The following is a 16,541-nucleotide window of genomic DNA, read 5'->3' as shown; positions in this document are numbered from 1 at the left end:
GGCAGAGGCTCTGCGTGCTGTGATAAAACGGCCCAGGCGAAATAAAACACAAGCCCCATTATAGTAAAGAAAAAAAACCAAGTGAGATAAAAACCCTGAGCAATGTCAAGGTCATGTTCCTGCTGGGCGAGGAAACAAATTGGAGGGAAGCTTTGTGGGATCCTCCCTGCAGGATGAGCTGGCCTCTGACTATTAGTGAGTGTGTGTGTGTGTGTGTACTCACCATCTCTGGATGAGTCCGGAAATGATCACTCACAGCATCAGAGTGTGCACTCCAGTATTTAACAGCGGTTTTAAAACAAAGTGGAGTTGGTGTTCAAAAGCTCGAGGGTACTAAAACGCCGTCCACAATGGCCCCCTCATTCACAGAGGAAGCTGAGGGATTGGGGCTCACGCTGTGTCATACGGTTCAGAATGTAACTGCGTGCAGCCAAGTGGGGAAAATACTTTACATCAACCTCATGGATGCAACTCCATTTCAGGGATGTTGTGAATCTCTGACAGCTACAATATTTCTCACTTAGCGAAAAGGGCTGCAGGAGTATCAACGAGCCACTAAGGCACCATCGCTGGCACTTTCATCAAAATAAAGCAGAATATTAATTCTATTTTAATCAATTCAGCAAATCAAAAAGGAGATAAACTTTTGGAATATTCATAGCTGGCAGTGAGAACCATCTTGGAATAATGAGTTAATAAGGGGAGGTTTTGTTATTCCCTCTGTTTGGCAGACATGGCGTGAGCGCAGCATTAATGTGACGGTCACAGAAGTCACAAGTCAGAAAACTTTCTCCTTCAACAGAGTCTAAGACTGGGGGCTCCCTGGTGGGCTGGGGATTGTTGTATGTCATTTCCACCTCCCCTCATTTCCTGACATGTCTCTACAAAAGACTTGAAACGCCTGACCCCCGTCCTCACGAGAGAAATGCCAGCATAGACAAAAACCTCTAGTGGTCACGTGAATTCCGCCTGTCAAGAACAAAAATAGACGTAGCATTACTTTATGTTACTGGGTGACTGAGTCAGCATGTTTCCTTTGACCATGACACCATAATTTTCTAACCTTAACTGATGAGACAGAACCCACAGTCCTCATTCTGTGTGAAAATACATCCCAAAATGTATCTGAAGTTAATGTGATGCTTCAGTTGACGGAGTTAGACAAATCACATGGATATCTGCCAGTGTTTCAGTGTTCATGTGTTTCTCTGGACAGCGTTTCCTGTGTTTCCTGCTTTCTAAAGAGAATAAAGTCTTAAAACGCTTCCCGCTGAAATGATTCAGCTTCCCTCTCTGGTTGAAAGGGTCAAGACTGTTGCATCTCTGCACTCTGTTCCAGCTGCAGTGACGTCACAGTGCACTGAGTCACCCTGGTGAGCACACGCCTTCATCACTGCAGAGAGGAGATGACTTTCAGCAGCTGGTGAGGATGGGGTGCTCCAAAATGCACCCTCGTATTCCAATGGAACTCTGACAAAATCCACACAAATTGTTCATGTAATGGATTACACATCTAAAGAAAGTTTGAAGTGTCTGCATATTCATTTTGGGCTGAAATCAATTAAACCCAACAGCTAATCAGTAATAAACTGTAAGCGTTGCAACAAATGGTGATCATTTAAAAAACGTATATACCACATGAAATGAATTGGTTAAAATCACTCAACTCATAAAGTCAGAGGCAGCAGGTAGCCTGCGGGGTAAGGGGTGTTAGTGTTTGAGTCCCTCGGCCAGTGCAGAAGCTTCAGACGCAAGAATCACATCAAATTTTCTATATAGACCCCAGGTGTAACAATACATTCCTAAAGCCACCCTGAGAGGAATTTAGTTTATTTTACACACAAAAAAGACAAGCATTCAAATTTTTATATATTTTACTATTTGATGCCTCAGACTCATGTTTTACATTCCAATGTGGATACAGAGATATAAAAACATGATGATTATAAAATGAGTCCTTTGGCTTTCCATGTCCAGTTGGATCTATTGTCACTGTCAGTCATCACATTTCAACAATACATAAGGCTGATGTTTGCAGGTGAAGAGTCTGTCTGTGATTAGCTTTTACTACGATGGAGCCTTCGGAGCCACAGCCTGGGGTGTTTCTCTGGAGGACGCTCATTGTGACTGCTCGCGCAGCCTCGCACTCAGCTCCTGCAGCTCTGTGATGAGCTGCTCCAGAGCGGCGACACTGTCCTGCAGCTCGCCGTGGATCTGACCTGTAGCCACATCTGTGTGCATTTGCTGGAACAGAGTAATGCGGAGGAAGAAGATGAAATAATGATGTAATGCACTGAAGATCATATTGTTAACATCATTGTTACTTTCCTCAGTAACAACAGATGATTTGCATGTTATTTGATGTCAGTGAGATGAGGAAGGCTGGGCAGCCTCTGCTGCTGCTGCTAAATGATATGTACCAGTGGGTTAAATAGGGTCCTGGGAAATCTGCTATAATGCTTTGTGGAACAAAATAGAAGACCAGCTATTTACTAAGTACTGTGACCTTGACTTCTAGACGTTTTATCTAGAGAGAAAGAAAATGTACTTAATGTTAAAGCACTTGTGTGCGTCACTGTTTTGAGTGTTCTGCGTCTCTGGTGTTCAAAGAGACAGATGAAGTGATGATCCTGTCAACTGATAAGCACTGCAGAGCCACCTGACACATCACAATCCAGCCGGACACACTGGAGCTAGTTAGCTCGAGGAGTGGCAGACAGGAAGCAACAGGAAACCCCTCAGTTAAACTTCTGAGCATTTGAATCACTTCACTGAGGATCTCTGGATATTCAGGTACACACAGCAGCTAAATCCATCCGTGCATTTAGAAACCAAACAGTTATATGCCTAAATTATCTGACTAATATGAACCGTCGTATCATTTCAATCTTATTCTGCAGCACTCGCCTGGTGTGTAGTTTTCACAGTACTGTTCATTGTCTCCTTTGGCTGAAGCAGTGACCCCTTAGAAAAGCACTACTGCGCCCATGTGACCCCCTGCCAGAAAACCTTGGCTCAAACACTGGCTTGGCTTCTTAGCTTGAGTTCAAACTCTTAAAATACTTCCTGACCATGAATCATGTAGCAGGATTCCACCCTGAATGGCCTGGGTGCCTTCTGCTTGTAAATCTTCATGTCTTCCATTTGTCTTGTGGACTGATGTGATCCGGTAAAAACCGTTGTTGTGAAATAAACAAATAAACATACACTGCAGGGTGCCAACATCTCACTGTGTATTCCACTGTGCTTTCCCCGCCCCATCTTCTCGCTCTGCCAATAGGAAGAGAACCAGGAAGAGGAAGTTTAGATAAGGTGGGGGTGTGGCCAGCTAGAGTCTCTCTTTGGGACCATGCGGCCTGTTCAGGTGAGTGTGCGTGGTAAGATACAGAGTTGGCTTGTTTTTTGATCTTTTTGGTTGTTTTCCTGCTTTGTTTGCTTTTTGAAGGAAATGGTAGGGTTTGTTTTCCTGCTTTGTTTGCTTTTTGAAGGAAATGGTAGGGTTTGCTGCTTCTTGAAGGAAATGTTAGAAGAGGCTGTTAAATCTAGTCGGTGGTTTAGGCCTCCACCTTCAGCACCCTCTAAATTTTCCACCCCCTACCCGAACAAGGGTCTGTATCCAATCCCTACTTTCATCTTTTGACTCTACCTCTTTATTTTCTATCCCCTACCCGAACCAGGGTTTGTATTCCCACCCCGCTTTTTCTTGGTGCAGTTGGTGAGAGGCAGGGGTAGATGATGGTAGTGTGGCAATCGGCAGTTACATGTGGCATCTAGGCCTGTGGTAGCATTGTAGCAGCTAACAATAGCTAAAGCGGTGAGAGTATGATAGTATCTTAGCAGTTAGTATTGGTAGCTAGCAATTAACATTAACAGTATAGGTGAATCTAGCTTTATTGTCTTCTTCTGTTCCTCTTAGCAGGTAGCGGTTAGCACGTAACATTAGCTCAATGGTAGCATCGGAACTGTATTGTCTTCTTCTGTTCTTCCTAGCGGTTAGCATTAGCATTAGCAATAGTTAAATGGTAGCATCGGTACTGGCCACTACCTGGAGCATCTCTGGGTCAGTTGAACGTGGCGGTGCTGTTTGGATTGTGTAGGAGCAGTGTGAACTGGCACTAGGGGGGGTGACTCTGGGACGCCGGAGTTCACTGCCTAACCTCCTGGAGGTGTAGTGGGACTAAGTAGGCGAAACACTGTTGAAGGGAGGTTTCCACCTGATGACCCCCAGAGACGTGTTAGGAATCACTGCTCTTTGGCAGGTATAGAGGCAGATTAGAGCTCCAAGGTTCTTCACTGAGAATGAATCCTCTTTTTGAGCACAAGTATCTTGTGTTTAAATTAACCCACCCAGCGGACAGTGCGCGAGCTGTTTGTTTACTTCACGATTTGCTCACTTCAGGCTCAGTGCCTGCCCTCTTTGGTTTGGATGTGCGTCCACACTCCTACACGTTGTGTGTCAACCCTGCATGTGGACATCACCAGCTGGATGGGCTGTACGAGCCCCCTGCTGCCGCTGTCGCTGCTGTTTGCCTGCCTGTTGTGCATTGCTGAGGGGAGTTCAGGAGGTTTTACAGTAGAACTAGACCGGTCTGAATGTGATACTTCAATTCTGCAATGTGATCAAGTGCGGACGCAGCTGCCATCTATAGCTGCAGTTTATGGTCTGCTGCCACCAGCACTCCGCTAAAGGAAGAGACATCTGTCTTCAACATTTTTTTGTCGAACATGTGGTCAAAATTTCCTTAAAGACACTGAAGCAGCCCTGTTCAGACTCAATATGCAAGAAAAGAGCAATAAAACCAAGTGACGTCTAGACACCATGCGCTCCACCATTAGCCATGAGTCATGGAAAGCCGGCGGTGGACTGTTATTGGTGGACTGTACCTTCGTTTTGGTGGCCAGACTCCTGAGACTGAGGCGGGTGGAGGACAGCATCTGAAGAGCTTCTGTTGGGTTACTCTTCTTCTTACTGCAACTGATGGTCACTGAGAAACAGAGAGAGAAATTCAGAGAGGGGACCGATCCTGATGTTGAAGTTGCTTTTCTCGCCGTTTGTTGTGTTCTGCCTGGACTTGAACTGCTGAAATGTTAACACTGTATGAGCGTGTACAAAAAGACAACTCTGAATGAGCTGATGCTGTTTGTCTGCATCAGTTGTTCTGTTCTCTCCAACATGAAACCGTAAACCAGTGAATTGAAAAAAAACAGCAACACTGACACTGGATTTTTGAGTTCAATACCCAAACTGATATTTGATACATTGATAAAGATGCATAAGGTACTGATTTAACAAACATTTCAACAAGGATCCCTTAAATTTGGTTATGAAAACTTGTGACCAAGATTTGTACTGAGTGGGACATTTTACAGCCTAAAAATAAACCTGCAAGTGCTCTGCGATGGTCCAAATACATAATTACAACTACATAGTGTTTCCAATTGAACTTGGCATTTATTGAATGTATGTACTGACTTTCCCTTTGCTCATTGGTGAACACACACATTCATTTGTGATGAGCTAAAATTGGCTGATAGTTTTGATTCTGCACATGTATTGTAATTGGCGTTTTTTGGTTGTGACTGTTGGTTGGACAAAACAGGACATTTGAAGACATCATGTTGGCTTTTGGCATTTTTCACTATGTTCAGGCATTTGATAGGCCGATGTATTGAGAAAATAATCTGTTGCTGCCCTACAAGTGATACTTTTAATAGGTCAGCACATTTTGCTAGCGAAACTTTCACAATTCTCCAAATTAAAGATCGCAGAAAGCAGAAATTCATAGTGTTATAGCTAATTTCACTTCAGTAAAAGATCTCCCAGACCAGCTGGAAGAACCCCAACAATCCAACCTGGACACCTGGCATTGGGCTGAAAGACACTCACAAATTTCCAAAGTGATTGTCTACAAAGCAAAACTCAAACAGGTGCCTTCACAAGCTCTCCACCACACATAAGAGCTTTGTACAGCAGCGGCTGGTCTGAGGCCAGAGTCTCGATAGTGTTCCCGTCTTCCATCTAACAGGTCAGCTAACTCTTTTCTCCCCCACAGGGAGGGAAAACTAGTTGTTTCCTGTGCCGGTTTCGTCTGCCTCCTACCCTGCGGTGCAGCCCTCTCTGCCTGAGGTGTGACTGTAAAGGTCAACCAGTTGTGATTTATGAAGGCACTTCCCTCCTGCTCTGCTTTATCTCTCCCCTGCTTTCTTTTCATTGGAGTCTTGTGGTCTGTGTAGGTGGAGCACCCACAACCACGATGGGGTCAGTGGAGATGAGACGCAGAGACAGAGTAAATAGTCTTTTATCTAAAAAGTGTCAACGGTCGATTTTTCACGCTTCCACAGATCATCACTCAGAAACAGCATTTAGGCTGCAGGAAAAAAAACTGCATAAAGACTATCCACACCTATTATTCCTGCATTTTTTTTATAAATCCCATGACCTGACTGAAACCAACAAAGAACATATCCTATCAAAGCCTGGTACATCTTCCTCCTCTTTCCATAGCGCTCCACTGTTGTCCAAAAACTGTTAAAAACACACCAATGAGCAACACTGTTGCACATGTTCCTTCATTACCATGAACGCACACACACTGCAGTTTATTTTGACTCATTCCTAAACACACCCTTCAATACATTACACCATTGCTCAACTCAATACACTCGGGGGTTTTGCTGCTCTCCGGTGGTTTATGTTGGCTAATGTTAGCAAACTTTAGGGTTGATGTTGTTGTGTAACTGACATTGCAGAGTCACTTGTCTGACACTCCTCTCTACTGTTACTGTCACACTACATTTGAGCATTAAGATATTTCAGTAATTGACGTGGCTCGCACAAACAGCACAATTAAACCATTCACATCCAGGCTGTAGGAGGACTGTGGCCTTGCCCGTATGTGATTGGCCACTGCAGTGTGTTGTTTTACTAAATTGTAGCAAAAGCTGAGAGTAAAAAGTTTTCACAGTGTTTGATGTAAACACAGGGTTAAAGAGCCAGATCACTGTCTCAGGAGTTGGTGGACCAAACCTGGAGAATACGCCATGAAGCGCTTTCCTCTGGTAACCAGACAGAACGTTCCTTTGCTGTCCTACAAAGCCAAAAATGCTTTAACCCTGCAGAGTCCAGAGCATCACCGGTAGTGCAAATTTCTGAAAACCAGCTTTGCATTCTGGACGACGGCCAGAAGGATGGAAAGGCGCTATGGAACACTGGCAGTGTGCGATCTCATCTTGGAGGGCATTCAGAGTGATGACAGCCCCTCAGAACCAGAGACTGACCCTGTCAATTTGAATCACTACTCGAGATGAAGAAGGACTGGATAAAGAGAATCATTTCTCACAATCACAGATCGGAGATTTGCATGTTGTGTGTTGGAATGGTACTCCTTACTGTCCACACTGGTAATGAGGGGGTGTGGGGGGTGGATGTGATGGGGACAGAGTGTCCTGGAGTACATCATAGACTTTCACAGCATGACAAATAGGAATGAGGATCAATAGAGGGCAATAAAGAGGGTGTACACGTAATTTACTCCAAACAGTAGATCTAGTGTTGAGTTACTCCTGAAACTCTACAACAAATAATACCCAGGAATTATTACATTTGATTGCTGCTTATTTTGTGACAGTTATTTAATGTAATGTAAAGGATTTGAAACCAGGTTTTCAGGGGCTTTGAGCTCTGCACTACACTATTTCCCAAATCTTTCTCGTGCCTGCCGTTTTCCTTTCCCCTTTACCATAAGAATTGCAAAGATTGTGCAAATCTGTCTGAAATTGGGTTGAAAATGGCAGCTTAGTTTCAGACAGAATTTTCACACAAAAAAAAAAGAGCGGTGAAGAACAGTGTTTTGTATTTTATTGATTCCCAAATTCGAAAGTAAAGTTAGTGAATTTAGTCCTCGGTTCCTCTGGTGGAAACGCAGGGAAAGTTCCTAAAAAGGTCTCTGGGTTACTGGAAAAGTTCCTGTGGTCGAGTCCTGGTGTTGAGTTGATGCATGTAAGTATGGACGTACTATTCCTGTAAAATTAGTCAAGGCACGTCCACAGTTACCTGACAGCTGTTCTTGAACCATTTGGAGTACATGCATTGTTTTGGTGAGGCTGGCATTGAGTAAAAGAAGTTCGAACACACTGAAGTCGAAGGACTTTCTGCCCGAATATCATTTTACAAATAGAAGCCAAGCAGATGATATGTGGACATTATCAGCAGGAAAACACAATAGAGCCACAGCAGGAAGCCTAACCCTGGTCCAATCGGCTGCAGCTGACTCAATCTTTACATGAGAAGAAGCACTTCCTTTCAACGCGGACTCTCCTCGGCTATTGTTGGCCGACAAGATCCTAGATCCTGATTAGATCCTAGATCCTGATTGGTGAGGTGTCAACTGAAAGGTCAGTGTGTGCGTACATGATTACTGGAATTATAACTTAGTGGAAGATTGGCACATCTGACAGCTAAATATAAATAATAAAACAGATAAAACAGATTTATGTGGATTTTTAAAGCATTTTCGACTGAATATTTTAATGGATCTTTGCCCATGTACCTATTGTTGTCAGAGTGCTATCAATCAGTGGATTACTATGAGACTTCAATGAGTTACCTCAATGTTAGAATTGTGTGTTTGTTGGTTGGTTGTTGATAGAACTTGCTGTTGTGATTGTATCTTGACATGGTTTGCATCAAATGAGTGACAAGATGTATAGCATGAGTACTGGCCTGAACATGGGTCGTTGGATTTACATGATTATGACAGCTAAGAATCTTTAGTCCAATATTCAACAAGTCACTAAGGTAAGGACACACATTACTGCTTTCATTACACCACTTTTGTCAGTGATAGAAGGCAGTGAGCAGACCTCCTGTTGATACGACGACAGGGATCATCATCTCCTCCCTCTGTATTAGAAAGAAGTTACTGCTGTTCAGTCAAAAAGAGCAGCATTCTTTAATGGAAAAGGGAGACTCAGTCATAGGGTATCAAAGGATCATGCATACAGCTTCCCTGGAATAAAACAACACCAAGGTTTCTGTGTTTCCGTGTGGATGGTAGATGTGTGCACAGCTGGTTGGTGCTCTTACCTTCACCCATATTGAGGGCTCTGTTGATCACCTCCTTGAACAGAGCAGGTTCTTTCTCCCAGCCACCAGCCTGAACTTCACAGCGATGGGCTTTGGACAAGAACTGCAGCGTCTGAACAAACATGCACTGTTTTAGGTGGCAAACAAGTCAATGCACTCATGACTTTTCTTTTTTTTCCTTTCCTTTTTTTTTTTTAACTTGTGTAATTTAACTTTTAACCGTTTTTAATTAGTTCTAGTCATTGGTTGTTTCAGCTGAATGCATCATTGAAGTGTGTTTCCTGCCTGAAAAACACTAACAGAAGTGATTCTACAAAATCTATGTGCATTAGCTAGCTGGCTTGCTAACAGACAGAGGCAGGGCCAGCTTCCTGCTGGTGTGACCGGGTCACGTTCGCGTCCACTTGTAGCTACGTGGAACATAAGAGAGCGATGGGCAGATGTTAAAGGCACGCTGCAGGAGGGCTGACACCAACCTTTTCGTTGTCCTCTGGGTTGGAGCTGCGACCGTCACCATACAGCAAAGCGTACTGCCGCCATATCTCAGAGTCACTACTGTGGCGGGAACTGACCCGGCCCAGGAGCTCCTTCAGTTTGGACCGGACAGCTTCCGCCGGCTGACCCTGGCTGTCTGTCAGGTTTTCAACGACTGCCTTTACCAGGATCTGGAGAATCTGCCACGGGAAGAGGAAATGATTCACATGTCAATTGCAAGGTTTAGCACTGCCAAAGAAACTTCTTCTCACAAAGAAAACAAGACAAATTAAGTGAGAAGTAACCCCTGAAAACCAGAACTGTTAAATATCAACAAACAATGTGACCGAAGGCCGAATGGACAAATGAACTTGGTTATGCATCTAGCCTGGCTCCCAATGAGTAAAACAGTATCCTCGGCCACGCAGATGTTTTAGCTGCTTGAAACAGACGCAGCAAAAACACCCGAGCCAAACTCTGAGAGCATGCAGGCAGCATGCTGCTACTTATAAAAAGGTAAGCTGTAGTAGGATGAATCTAAATCTTCCTTTAGATGTGCACTTAAGAAATATCACTGCTATCTGACATTTTAGCTTCTCCTCAAGCTGAACTCAGACAATAAAAAGGATTTTAGTGAACAAGTGAGTGAGTCCAGCTGTTGAATGAGTGGCTGCGCTGCAGTGGAGAGAACAGGTAGGTGTGGTAATGCTACAGGTGACAGAGCAGAGCAGTTCTGTTCAAACAGCCAGAGACTGAAAATGACTGTCTGACTGAAAAATGTTTGTGAATGAAGCCACTGAATTCACCGCGACCGTAAATATCATCCCCCTTGCTGAGTTGCTCCTCCGTCACTTTTCTCTCTCCCACCACGCGCCGTTCTTCTTTGAAGAGCATTATTGGCCTTCTGAGTTGAGTTCAAGCTGAGATCTGCCATCTAGAAGTTTTCCACCTCCCACCAAGAAACTAATGAACCATCTGTCTGGCTCCTTTTGTGTGTGACTGCGAGGCCAGCTCTGTAACGTCATGTCAGGCATCATGCAAGATGCCACTGAATGCACGCTTTCAGATCCCTGCTGGATCCAGTTAGAGTGGGACATTCAGCGGAAAAGAAAGAAGAACAACACGAACGACGGACAAGAACTTTCTACGAGGCTCCCCTTCGAGTTTACTTTTAGATCACGACGATGGAAAGCGAAGTGCCTGCGTGTGTGTGTGTGTGTGACCGATTCCTGTGTATCCCTTTAACCCCATGAGGCACAAAGCTGAGCCATGTGACCCTCAGCTCCTTTGAAATCTATCAGCTAGTCAAAGCATGTCTGTCACCAGCCCTCCATACATTCCATAAGAGAGGAATTCATGGTGGTCCCCGCCACCATCGCTCCTTCACTCCACCGCTCACACTCAGCCTGGGCTAAAAACAACCACGGGGAGGAAAAATATGACACAGAAAAACGCAGAAATGCTGCTTTGGAAAATGTATTCAGATGCTTTACTTAAGTAAAAGCAGCAAAGCCACACAATGAAAATACTCCATTACAAGTAAAACTGCTGCATTAAGAATGTTACTCCAGTAAAAGTGTGTACTCAGCAGTATTCAGCAAAACTGACTTAAATTATCAAAAGTGAAATGAGCAATTATGCAGAAATTATCTTTACATTACAGATATTATCTGTAATGTAGAAAGTAACTAGTGACTAAAGCTGTCAGACAAATGTAGTGGAAATAAATTAAATTTGTATTGTAGTGCAGTACTTGAGTAAATGTACTTGTAAATGTACTACTACATAGTTACATTCCACCACTGTGTGACTGTGGCGTGTGGTGTCATCACTATCTATGTACCATTGAAGGTGTGAGATGGATGTTAGTAAAAATAGAGCAGTAAAAATGGAACGGTCATTTGAAGTAAAGACTTCTGATGGTGTGAGGAAGCTTTGACAGGTTTGTTTCACTGAGGAGGGCGGAGGAGAGGGAACAGTGGTGTATCTAATTAAAGCTGCACCACCCACAGAGTGAAGTGAAACATCAACATCTTGATACAAAAATACACTCTGCTTTTCCACCACTTTGCTTCTCCTTTCTTCTTTGGTATAAAGTGTCAGACGCTGGAAACCTTGGTGCAACTGCACCGCGGTCTTCATAAGAGAGCTGAAGCAGTTACCTGTCTGTCATCTGACAATCACTGTTCAATGTTGGCTTAGCTTAAAAATATCATCAAGGTCAGCATGCGTGCATTTGGAGAACTACATCCAGAGCCAAACGGAGAATAAAAAGCTCAACCTGAAAGGAAAAATGCTTCCACAGAGCTCACAGGGCGGGAGTAAATGTAAGGACGTTGTAGTCCTCATATGTCCTCTCCATCAGCAGCATCAGCATTTCAACCTCTGATACTAGAAAATCACATCCCTGTGAAACACATGGTGCTGTGAAAGCTTGGTAACCTTGGAAACATGCCAGCACTAGCTAGTCACAATTGCTCCCACTAGCTCACCAAGCCTGATGACTGCCAGCTAGCTGGCTAGCTTGGTCGCTAACTGGGCTTTGAGTTAACAGTTACTACAAAGATCTGTCTAATAACTCTGCAAACGTTTTGTGGATCTGTTGCTGCACAGCAGGGTTACATATTGTAAAAGTAACTGGTGTTTAGATGGTGTGATGATTTTCTATTGGCCAATAGTGCAAATTTGCATGTCAGAGTTCACCAAAACACATTTCCTTCCTGTCCCAGCGAGTGCATCCACTGATCATGGCAAATGAACTGATTTTCCTCGAAATTCCACTACTTCATATACTGTATTACCAGGTTGTGAATGCAGCTCTCGCAGTTCTCATGGAGACCGTCCCACCCATCCTCTCATGCCTCAAAGATACACTGTGACTCGTGGTAATTCAGATGTTACAGCACTCCTAAACTATTTATGAAATCTGGGATTTCACGTCCTTTAGTGGTAAAAAAAAAAAAAGGGGGTTTGTGTTGTTGAGAATATTCACACATCAGACCTACTGGAGCTAATTGGAAGCCGTGTGTGTTAGAATGTCAGAGATATGACTTTGTATATGCGTTTGTGCTGTGAGAGGAGATAAAAAAATTTGAGGAGGAGGAAAACAGAGCGAAGCCAAATTCCATGTACTAAGCGATCTACTCCGAGCACGGAGCCGCCGCTGACCTTTTCAACTTGTGTGCTTTTACATCTTGCAGCCATGATCAGCATAAACAAATGTGAACATGCTGTGAAAAGTTTCCGAAAACAAGGCAAACAAAAGAGGAATACACCAAAAGGAAAAGAAGCATCATGCAAACTCTTTTACAACTACAGTCCAAAAACACTGAGTGGGGGCTGTGATTTCCACCAGTCCCACTGGGCTGAAAGATGCCATCTTTAAACTTAATTGCTCAAAAGTACAAGACCGAAATGATTACAGGGCTGAAGCAGGGAATTAATAATCCTGAAAATGCTACCGCTGGCTGCTTTGCCTTGTTTATTCAAAGCCGATGGTTAATTTTCTACTTAGAATGCGTTGGCGGGTGTGCAATTACTGAGACGTGCTTAAAAGAGGCTTTTCCTTCAGTTGTTGTAAATGACTCTGCATATGTGACCACAATGAAAAAGATTAATTAGCACTACAGGAAAGAATAAACAGTTAGTTTGTCTTTTGATAAGATTTTACCAGCTGGGTGTATCGTGTGTCTAGAGAGCAAAGCACCTATTCTGCCTCTCATGAAGCTCTGAAAACTCTAAAAAGCATTTTTAGAGTTTCCAAAGACATCCTAGAGAATTAACTGTTTCTATAAAGACTTTTTTATCACTCTGTCACAGATACATGCCAAGTCTTCATGCATCCTAATGTAATATTACCATCCTTTGTTTTAAGTTGATGTCCTAAAGAACAGAAAAATGTACTACCCGCATACCATTTACAGCTTTATTTACAAAACTAGTGATAAAATATAGCTGCAAGCGGCCATTTTGGGTTCAGGCTCTTTCTTGTTCAACAGAAGGAAGCTGCTCAATCGGCAAAATGAAAGCTGCGAGCTGCAACGAGTCGCTTTCAGGCTTCACACGGGAGAACTCGGTCACTTCAGATGGTTCAATTCTGTTTAAACGAGGAGTGAGAGCAGTCACACGTCGTCATCATCACAAAGCCTGCAGCGTTGTAAAAACTGTGCGCTCAAAGATTCACCGGCTGTCTGCCCTTCATTTGAATATGTTCAGGAGGTAGCGGGGGACGTCTCCAGTGACTTTAATCAGGGTTGCTCACAGGCGTCTGGAGTTATGGGCACATATGTCACAGAGCAGGCCGACTGGGCCAAGTTTCATGGTTCTAGCTCATTCTGGCTCACGGCAAATAGAGCTGTTACGGCAAAAAATAAATAAACACAGTAAACTAATAATAAAACACAATAGGGTTCTGCTCCTTCTGGACTCGAATCCCAATCACTTTCATCCACAATGTAGCAGTCACAAACACGCTTCACACATATGCTGTTAAAAAAGCATGTAGAGGAGAATAAAACGTATTCCACATCCTGTTATTTTTACAAACTCCTAAAGGTGAAACTGTCGGCTCCTAGACAAGAATACTACAACTGTAGTACAACCTGGGCTGCAAAGAAACACAATACTGTAACATAAAGCCTTTATTTAAGTACTCTTAATTTCCTTCCTATATTGTATATATTCAGATTTTCACTTTTATGGCCTCAAAGTTTCAGTCCAGTGGAATGAACAGTGTGAACCATTTGCCAAGCGAGCTGCCTTCCCAGGGAGACTCTCAACATCTGTGTGACCTGCAAGGTGAATCCACCTTGACAGGCAGAGGCCACTGAAGGCATCAGGAGTTTTCTGTGGCCGTGCTCAGCTTCTCTACCTGCACTGTAGAAGAAGGTCTACAGAGAAGAAGCCCATAAAAAGGCTGTCCAGTTCATGTTTTTGTCCCCGATCCTAATTTGAGTCTTTTTATATTTATATCGGGATATTCTGACACTAGGGGGCACCACGGAAGTTAACATCCTTCCAATCCATGTAATCGGCTACATGGATTTGGTTCGCACGGTCATGATTAGATGCATGAAATTTTGTACTTCTCAAAACATGCCAAATCAATTAACGTCTATGTCTCCACAAGTCATTTCAAATCGTTCAAATGCTGCTCAAATGCAAAACCGACACAGACATTGTAACAGACTTGGCATTAAGATTATAAGCATGGTAGCTGGATTATGGTGGTGGTTGTGTGGTGGTCCTGGGGTCAGCACTGGGGATAACCTCTGCTGTCGAGGCTTCTATAATAACTCACCAAAACCACTATGACGCACAGATCACCAGCAAAATATTTCAGCATTTCTTACATTAAAAAAAGTAATTGCTGTCTAGAGATCTCTTTGTAATAATGACCTGCCTCATGGCCAGTGAGGCCAGACGTACCCCACCGCTGTTCCAGCATCAGTGGTCATTTAGGAAGCCTGTGGCAGGCTAACTCTTATGTAGCAAGACAGGTCGCTGGAAGAACTACTGTGACTGACTTGTGCTCGTCCATCACTGACTGTTACCAGATAGTTTACCATTTTATTTTACTTCTCCAAACTCAGAATTGCTTTTTCAAATCTTAACATTGCACTGCCTGTTCCTACCTAACCTTTGTGTCTTTTTACTTTCATAAAGACCTCCTCTGCTCCTTTAGAGTCACACCTACATGATATATTATCTCCGTGTCCTGTCAGACAGTGGGGTATAATGTCACCTAAGATGACATAAAGTGTAGTTCTTACCTGGACGTCCTTGTAGTTTTCCCTCAGGTCCATCAGACGATGGTAGGCCTTGATGGCCTCACCAAAGTGCCCGATGTCAGTGCTCACAACAATAAAGTTCTCCCAGATCTGCCAGTGTTCGTAGTTGCACCTCAGGGCTTCCTGCAGGGTACGAAAGGCTTTGTTTCTGCCAGTGAGGGTGTCAGGAAGAGACAGATGCGAACAGAGAGACAGAGAGAAAAATGTCAGCAGTGAACCAGCACACCAGAAGATCAATGTGCCAAATGCACTAACAGCAGTTACAGTGATATTCATTTCAACATTTGGTGAAGTAATGGTTGATTGAGAAGATACAAAGCTGCTGCCACACACACACACACACACACATGCTTCTGCTGAATTGGCCGTGGTGCTAACCAGGTATTAGAAGCTTTCCTGCTTTGCTTTTCAATTTCAGGCCTGAAAGCACAAGAGTCTGATGTGAACGACGGCTGAGAGACACTCGGGTTTCACTGGATACCTCTGTACTCTCACAGCCTCCTCTGCTGCACGAGAAGCCAAGTCTGTGTGAACATGAACAGCCAGAGGCATTAAGAGCTCCGGTCTGAATGCAGGACGCCACTTTGTCCTGTACATACCTGTAATTTAGAAACCTTCATGAGGTTTATTGGTTTAAAATTTAATAGATAGTGTGATAGTAGCTGTGTGATCCACAAGCGTTTCTGGCTTTCTAAAAAACATATCAAGTCAAGTACTGAAGATGTTTTCTTCTTTTTCTTGTGTTTTGCCCATTTGTAGGTTTACCTAAATTGCAGTTTAGATACATATATGTGCTAGTGGAGAAGCAAATCATATGCAGCACCCTTCATATCAAAGTGGCTGGTCATATCAAGATAACAACAGATAGAGGCTACAACAGACTCTCCAGCTAGCAAGTACGGCATTTAAAAGCAATCTTATATCTTATATATCTTCCTGTAGATTAAAAAAAAAAAAAAATACTTGTGTCAAATACAGCAAATATAGCAAAATTGGAGATTCAAAGTGCATTCCCTAGAAAAAAACAGGGAAATAACCATGTTTCACAGTGGTTATTTCTAACCTGATGTACAGCAGACATAACACTTATTATTCTAAAAAGAGAACTGACTCAGACTACTGAGACTTGAACAAGTAATTTATACTTTTACTTGAGTAGGTTTACTTTTACCTGAGCATTTTTATGGGAGTAA

At 43.3% G+C, this 16,541-nt stretch overlaps 1 protein-coding gene across 2 annotated transcripts in view; it reads right to left on the bottom strand.

Moving 5' to 3' along the window:
* Positions 1–1,864: 1,864 nt before the first annotated feature.
* The window catches only part of ttc27 (tetratricopeptide repeat domain 27), an 82,901-nt gene continuing 68,224 nt past the window's right edge, over positions 1,865–16,541 (bottom strand). For both annotated transcript variants that reach the window (XM_041947582.1, XM_041947583.1), the window contains exons 16-20: positions 15,331–15,496; positions 9,562–9,759; positions 9,086–9,197; positions 4,885–4,985; positions 1,865–2,244 (exon numbers count right to left, since the gene is read on the bottom strand). In XM_041947582.1, the coding sequence (XP_041803516.1) occupies positions 2,119–2,244; positions 4,885–4,985; positions 9,086–9,197; positions 9,562–9,759; positions 15,331–15,496 (703 nt within the window). In that variant the 3' untranslated portion in view covers positions 1,865–2,118. The remainder of the gene's footprint in view (positions 2,245–4,884; positions 4,986–9,085; positions 9,198–9,561; positions 9,760–15,330; positions 15,497–16,541) is intronic.

This window comes from Chelmon rostratus, chromosome 11, assembly GCF_017976325.1.
Source record: "Chelmon rostratus isolate fCheRos1 chromosome 11, fCheRos1.pri, whole genome shotgun sequence".
NCBI lineage: Eukaryota > Metazoa > Chordata > Actinopteri > Chaetodontiformes > Chaetodontidae > Chelmon > Chelmon rostratus.
Note: the sequence above shows the minus strand (reverse complement) of the source record. Positions and strands in the feature narration are given on the sequence as shown.